The 8,025-nt window shown below is 43.4% G+C and overlaps 1 protein-coding gene across 1 annotated transcript in view; it reads left to right on the plus strand.

Moving 5' to 3' along the window:
* Positions 1-5,920, plus strand: part of WDR76 (WD repeat domain 76) — a 75,137-nt gene extending 69,217 nt beyond the window's left edge. Inside the window, exons 12-13 of the mRNA XM_086957900.1 lie at positions 3,766-3,822; positions 4,737-5,920. Coding sequence (XP_086814026.1) covers positions 3,766-3,822; positions 4,737-4,992 — 313 coding nt within the window. The 3' untranslated portion in view covers positions 4,993-5,920. The remainder of the gene's footprint in view (positions 1-3,765; positions 3,823-4,736) is intronic.
* The last annotated feature ends 2,105 nt before the right edge of the window (positions 5,921-8,025 follow it).

The following is an 8,025-nucleotide window of genomic DNA, read 5'->3' on the forward strand; positions in this document are numbered from 1 at the left end:
ACCCCTTCCCAAAAAAGTACAGCTCTGCAGATGTAATGGCTAGGAACATCAGATTCCTGCGCACATCCCCCTTTTGTAGCGTAGGAAAATTGTTGCATTATCTTTGTAAAGTAGTTAAGTGCTTCTAGGGGGATGGGGTGGCCATTATACACCCCACAACAAGAATTTTACCAAATTTGAAAAACCACTCTTGAGCGCCAAAATACAATCGTCCAAGCCTTTTTCCGTGTTGATGCTTGTTTATTTCGTAGCTTCAGCACTCTAGCCAACGTGTGTTTCGTCTTCTAAAATACTTTCTGAGGGCTAGAACACTTTCTGAGCACATTATCAGAGAGCTGGGATAATTTGCTTGGGAATGATCTCATGTCTCTTTTGCATGAGCCTTTGACCCCCACAACTGTGCTGACTAAGTACTCTCTCACCCTGTATTGTTGTGGTTTCTGCCAGCACCAAAGTCGTTAACATCAGGGAAGGACCCTAACTCACTGCCTTGATATTGTCTGGGTACATTCAGTTGCTGACATTGTCATTCATATTTTTATTTGCCCACTTTCTTGCCATATGCACCAGTAAGTTCATGTAGCAACCAGGAGCATGCTGCCTCTTCTATTTATTTATATACATATATATAGTGGTGTGCTGTGCCACTCCATTGTCCAAAAGGCAAAATGACAGTCCACACGCCAACGTGTGATAAAAGGGGGTAGCTGGTTTGTGGACTGTTAATGTGTCGTCATATTGTGTTCTTTATAGAGGCAAATCTAAAGCTCTTTCCTACATTTGAGCAGGATTGGGGCAGTCCTGAAGGAAAGGATACTTGAACTTGCTATTCTTGTTTAAATATTGTGCGATTGTTGCATCTGAATCATTAATCAGCTAGCCCTGTTACTACCGCTTTCTTTGCAGATGATGAACATATATCCATATGAAAGTATTTTTGCCGCTCTGATGTGTAGTAGCATAGGCTAGTGAAACTTTTTTCAAGATGGAGTAGCTGTTTAGTTCCATGATACACATCGTGTAGTATTTTTATTTATTAAACGGTTATATATAGCGCCAGCTAGACCCAGAGGTATCAGAGCGCTTTACAGAGGTTAGAAGTGGAAATAAGTTACAAAATTACATGCGTACGAAAAGGAAAAGCATGAAAAAATGAGCAAAATGTGAACAAAAAATACATAAACAGAAAAATTAGTACATTTAGTCCATGACAGGATTTGGATAGATGTGTAAGCATGGGTGGAGGGGGGAAAGTTTGGCGGTAGGGTGAGACCGAGGAGGGAGAAGGGATAGTAAATAGCATAGAGGAGTAGGCAGTGATTATATGAGAGCTAGTAGGAGGGTGGAAGTATATATGAGGGAGATAGGATGGGGTAGTAAGTCAGGTATAATGTATTGTGAAACATTGCACCATCCTCGGCATGTAGTGAGACCCTGTAAGGTGGCCGGATTAAGGACCCCAGTATTTGTAGAGAAAGTGTTGCTTGAGATCTTTTTAAAAGCTAACTTATGAGGGGTTGCGACGTAACTCTTTGGGGACTGAGTTCCAGATAGTAGGCGCATAACCGGAGAAAGAGTGTGATTGGGTGGATTTCTTGTATACTAAGGGAGGTACCAGTATGAGGGTATTGTGCTCCTCAATTCTCTGGAGCAGCACGCTTTGTGAAATTTTTGTCAGAGATGCAGAGGGGTTTGAAGATGCAAGGCTTTATGCGTAATGCACGCGTTCTTGTTGGTGGATCTGCCTTCGATGGGAAACCATTGGAGATCTTTGAGGATGGGGGAGATGTGATCGAACCTCTTGCAATCAGAAATAAGCCTGTTATAGAGAACAGGGGTCCTAAGGATTCAAAATATCACATGCAGATAATAATATAGACTACAGTCAGTACTATATTTTTGAAAAACGCCCAGCCGGACGTAAATTTATTCATAGAATAACATAGAATTGGGTTGGCCCATGGAGGGGCCACGAATAGTAGCAAGATAGGGTACAGTCCTGTACCTATCCCGAAAGGTTTAGAGGAGATAAACCAGGAAGGAGGAGATAGAGCAAAGAAAAAGTTTTTCAGGCAAGCAAGAATTTTGAGCCAGAAGGTGACTTGTGGTTAAAGTAAATACAGTCACAACAAATTCACCCTGCAGTGTCAACAATTTCAAATAAACATATTAAGTAATATGCTACACTGCATTTTGCGTCGACGTTTCGATCCCTAAGGGCTCATAATACAATGGGATCATCATCAGGACAGTTTTTTAAAGTTAGTGCCTGCAGTAAATATAGCCTGGCGCTACTGTTAGTCGCCTATAGTTGGAATGGCTCTTCCTACCGGTGGGCAAAATTTCAACCGGTTTGCAACCTCATTTGCTGGCCACATATGGTGTGGGCCGTGTAGCAGTCTGGAAAAATATGTTATACGAGGTATCTTCCGGATGGGTCCTCGTGCTTGCTGGGGATTGCCTAGTTACATGTGCTGCAGCCAGGAGCGTGCAATGCTTGCTTCTAGTGTGAAGCAGCGGCGGGTTGGGGGCTTGGAGTTAATCCGGCCAGTTGCTTGCTTCAATGTGGAAGCAGCGGCGGGTTGGGCGGCCAGTTGCTTGCTTCAATGTAGAAGCAGCGGCGGGTTGGGCGAAGCTCGATCGGCTTCTGCCCTTTCACAGTGGCAGCGCAGGACCTGCGCTGCCACTGTGAAAGGGCAGAAGCCGATCGAGCTTCGCCCAACCCGCCGCTGCTTCTACATTGAAACAAGCAACTGGCCGCCCAACCCGCCGCTGCTTCCACATTGAAGCAAGCAACTGGCCGGATTAACTCCAAGCCCCCAACCCGCCGCTGCTTCACACTAGAAGCAAGCATTGCACGCTCCTGGCTGCAGCACATGTAACTAGGCAATCCCCAGCAAGCACGAGGACCCATCCGGAAGATACCTCGTATAACATATTTTTCCAGACTGCTACACGGCCCACACCATATGTGGCCAGCAAATGAGGTTGCAAACCGGTTGAAATTTTGCCCACCGGTAGGAAGAGCCATTCCAACTATAGGCGACTAACAGTAGCGCCAGGCTATATTTACTGCAGGCACTAACTTTAAAAAACTGTCCTGATGATGATCCCATTGTATTATGAGCCCTTAGGGATCGAAACGTCGACGCAAAATGCAGTGTAGCATATTACTTAATATGTTTATTTGAAATTGTTGACACTGCAGGGTGAATTTGTTGTGACTGTATTTACTTTAACCACAAGTCACCTTCTGGCTCAAAATTCTTGCTTGCCTGAAAAACTTTTTCTTTGCTCTATCTCCTCCTTCCTGGTTTATCTCCTCTAAACCTTTCGGGATAGGTACAGGACTGTACCCTATCTTGCTACTATTCGTGGCCCCTCCATGGGCCAACCCAATTCTATGTTATTCTATGAATAAATTTACGTCCGGCTGGGCGTTTTTCAAAAATATAGTACTGACTGTAGTCTATATTATTATCTGCATGTGATATTTTGAATCCTTAGGACCCCTGTTCTCTATAACAAGTTAAAGTAACCCACGGTCCGAAGGTCCCCTACTGGGTTCCCTTGTGTCCAAAAACGATCAGAAATAAGCCTGGCCGCGAGGTTGTGTTGCCCTTATGTGATGATAAGGCCTACCAGCATTGTCTCAACTAATCTAGATTCTTTAGATTGTTAATCCTACTTTGTTGCCTGAATTTGTCTTGTAAGGACGTGAATTGGGCTGTCTGTTCTTCATATTATTTTGTTGTTCCTTGACAGGGTCTATGACACCACCAGTCTGCATTCAGAAGCTCCCCCTCTTCTCCTGTCACTGAAGTAAGTTGGAGGTTAGATTTTTTGGTATCATGAGTGCTAGAGCCTTTGACATTAGTGTTTGTTTTACTAACTGGTCTTCCATCAACATCTACCTTGGGCAAACCAAGAACTGCTATCCTCCATATATAGGATATATGTGGTCTCCAGTACTCCCTTACCTGGAGCACTGACATCTCACCAGCATTATTAACAGAGCGTCTAGTCGGGAGGTTTGCTAGCTCCCAAAAGTACATACTGCTGTTCTTGTACCATGGAGAGACTGGTTGTGTTCCCCTATGTATTTTCCAGTCTCTGTTCTGTATCTTAGGAAGACACTACTCTGCTGGTTGAAGGAGACCCTATGACCACAATACAGGCCACTTTAGCTTGCCTCCAAATGTCGCTCGGCGGCTGTGGTCCCTGCTGCTGCATAGACTAGTGCAGTCTTTTGTTTTCCAGAGTACTAACAAGGGAGGCTGTAGGGCACCTGCTCCTGATTATCGATTCCCAGCTCCTAAAAAAAAGTTATTTCGATGTATATCAGCCTCCTCCGTTCAGTCTAAAAGCTACTTGCTTGTTGTGGTCCAATCCTTTCCTCTAAAACTGACGTTACTGCCTACCTTTCTAATAAGGGTGCTCTCAAGTAGCATCCTGTCTTCTCACAAACACCAACACTTCTGTCAAGGTTTAAAGTGGCATTGCTTCCCATAATGACCAGAAAGTAGTACAACCTATTTACTTAGCTATTGACTCCCCTTTCAACCCCTCTTGTGCCCTATGCTTTAGGATAGTGAATTTGGATTGTTGATTGAAATGTGTGAAGGGTTATTGAACACTCCCAGTAACACTTGATCAAGGTTTTGCATCAAATTTTAATTATGCTTTTTTTCATCATTGCCAATTAAAATCAACCTCCCCTCTTCCTCTCCCTTCAGGCACAACAATAACACAGGCCGGTGGCTCACCCGGTTTAGGCCCGTGTGGGATCCCAGACAGGAAGACTGCTTTGTGGTGGGCAGCATGGTCCAGCCCCGTCAGATCGAAGTCTTCCACGAGAGTGGCGAGCTGGTGCACGCCTTCACCGACACAGATTACCTGGGTTCTGTCTGCTCCATTAATGTTATGCATCCAACGAGGAACATCCTGGTTGGGGGTAACTCCAGTGGCCGCGTGCACGTGTTCATGGACTAGCTGACCACGGACTAACCGGGTGCTTTTTTGACTAAAGCATCACTGCTGCCTACTGTGCTGGAGGATGCTTCCACTAAAAGCAGGCTCTTAGTGCAGTCATTCCTGAACACACTTGTGTTTGGGGTGCTCACCTCATTGCTGTCTCTAAGCTGCTTTCTATTGTATAATGTGGTCATGACTTCTTTTCTACCTTTTCCTTTCTTTGCGCTGTGAACATCATCTCTACTGTCTGACCTCAACAGAAGCGCACAAGTCGGAGAGCAATGTGAAACAATTGCCTTTTAAAGTTAATTTTAAAACGTATGTCCTCTGTTCTGAGGTGGGGTTTGGGTTTTTGTCATACTGACTTTTCATAGGCTTGTGGAGAATGTTGAAGCCTCTCCTAATTATGGTGTGCTAAAATGTAAGCCTTATTCACATTCTTGCTCCCTCGTGTATGGTCGCTTAGGATAAAGCAGTATGCATTCACTTTGTGGCTTCCAACTTACCCGGCTAGAAAGCCTTTTTGAATAATATTTGGGAAGGCTATGAAGGGTAAACAACCCAACGAGAGTGTTAAATATATTTATTTGTTATTCTTTGTAAAGAAAATATAGCATGTCTAATATACTTTCTTTGGAACGCCATCTTTAATGTTTCAGACGCTTGTACTTGTTTTTTATTTTCTCTTTCTACACTGGGCGGTTTGAATCTCAATCATGTCGGGCATCTGCAAAATTCCCAAATTTGGAAAATATTGTTACTGACAATGGTACTTGTTCGTGCAGTGTTATAGTGCTTTTAGGGCTGCAACATCCCAAGCCCTCTGACCTTTTGTTCTTGGTGCATTCGTTGGTCGTTCATCAAAATGTCTTTATAGTTTCTGTCACTGTGGCCTTTTTTTCCTCAGTGTTTCTTTTTCTTACATTAAAGATATTCAGTTGCTACCTAGTGCTTGTAGTTGGTGATTGGTGTTGCTCCCTACCAGTTCACCAAAAAGATTTTTGGGTAACCCAATCAGTTCAAGCCCTTGAGTCTGGAAACCAGCCACAAGCTGCTGTTCAAAAAACCCTATCGCATCCAGAGTTCAAAGACCTCCATAAGGTTCAAAATTCATTAAGGAAGTGTTCACTTTTACTTGAGACTTATTTGTGCGTGAAACATCTGTTTGGTGCCTTTCAGCTTGAAACTTCAAACTACTTTTGTGGATACTTGTTTTGAAACTAGTCTTGAAGCAGGCCGAATCATCTGCTTCCGATTCAACCCTGCCTCACCTTGGAGCACGACTTGTAGTGTGTGATTTTTAAGTAAAAAAAAAATTGCATTAAATGGATGCCAGCGCAGGGTAATTCTTTCTTAAAATATAAAAAAAAATCGTATAAAACAAAAATACATTTTTTAGCGGGGAGATGTATTTTTTTAACAAACTTTATTGGGTACCAGAAAGTTAATACAATGTTCTTTACCAGGTACATTACGGCTTTTTTGTTTGCCATCTTATACAAGTATCTTCTTATTTGTAGATTAATTCGACTGGGTGTGGATAACAATAGATCAAGGTACAGTCAATACTATTGTAAACAAATAATGCGTGCTTATAAGGTACAATGTTATCTCTTGGAACAATTGCATTTTAAAATACATTTTGAACAGTTACGTTTAACTGGAACTCCCCCTTCCCTCTTCCCATTTCTCCCCCCCCCCCCCCCCCCCCCCCCCGGCCTATCATTTTTTGTATGTCATGCGGCCTAATGCAATACATCTGTCTAAATCATTTATGCTACCAGTTGCTGGAGGTCTGGTGTGTGGCTTGTAAATTGATAGGGCCCGTAAGTAGTCCATGAGACGTGTTATGTAGGGATATAGATACGTTATGGAGTAGGGGTGACGGACCGAGTTATAAGGTCTAGCCTTCTATAATCCTCTAACATGCGGTCAACAGAGAGATGTTTTGAGTAAGAATTGAGAACCCAGTAAACTACCTTCTGTACTTCCAAAACGTCTGAAGTGTCTATAGACTTAAAAACATAATGCAGTCACACAGACTGCAGGATACCGGAGTTGTGTTAGTGGTTTTTTTCTCTGGGTCGAGCATGTTAAAAAGAAATCTGCCTGTCCTATTGACCAATATTTTTTTTTTAAAAGGGGGCTTTGGTACATGTGGTGTTACAGAATAACAATCATTCCATCAACGTTGTTTATGTGGTTTTCACATATCTGTACAGAGGAATATATAATTTGCTTTGCGAATGAATCAGTTGTAGGTACAGAAAAGCTGACGATGGACAATAAGAACACCTTAATGTTGGTTCATGAAGTGAGGCAAGTAGTGTACTAGTACTTGCTATCTAGATGGTTGTGGCAGTGTCTCCAAGCATCCAGAAGGGCCACATCCAAAAGGGCTGAAGGTGGTGTGTATGGAGTTAGATCTGTCATCATCCCTCCACCCCCCAACACACACACACACACACACACACACACACCTCTTTACAAAACGTTTGACCCAACTGGAAGTATGTTAAAGAAAAGCCTAGGTAACCTCATGTGTCCTGTGTTGCAAGCACTGTGCATGTTTTATCCTAATGGGTTCATTTCTACTGTAAATTCGTCTTTTCCAAGCATTATCAAAAAGCCCTTTGACCGTGTGTGTGTATATATATCTATCCACACAAAACACCCCTCCAGCAGGAAAAGAGAAGATGCCACACAGGGTAACTTTGGGAGCCGTTTATTCAGGACCGCAAGGCAAGATGCATTTCGGCGTTGTAGCCTTCTTCAGTTGCCACTACTACCGCGCTTGGGCTCGTCCTGCTCCCACCTCATTGGAAGGTAAGTGACTTCCACCCCAAAGTCACATGGTCATTCTTCCGTAGTGGCTCAAAAACTTCAACTCCCAGAAGCCACTGCTCTTGGTGAGTATAGCTAGGGGTAGGAACACCATATTCAGGGCAAAGGCGCAGTAATAAAATGGTCAATCCGAGTCCAACACACTCCTTCGGGTCCCCTTTGCGTTTCAGCCCCTATAGTGTTGCAAGCACTGTGCATGTTTTATCC

This window comes from Lissotriton vulgaris, chromosome 2_1, assembly GCF_964263255.1.
Source record: "Lissotriton vulgaris chromosome 2_1, aLisVul1.2, whole genome shotgun sequence".
Classification (NCBI taxonomy): domain Eukaryota; kingdom Metazoa; phylum Chordata; class Amphibia; order Caudata; family Salamandridae; genus Lissotriton; species Lissotriton vulgaris.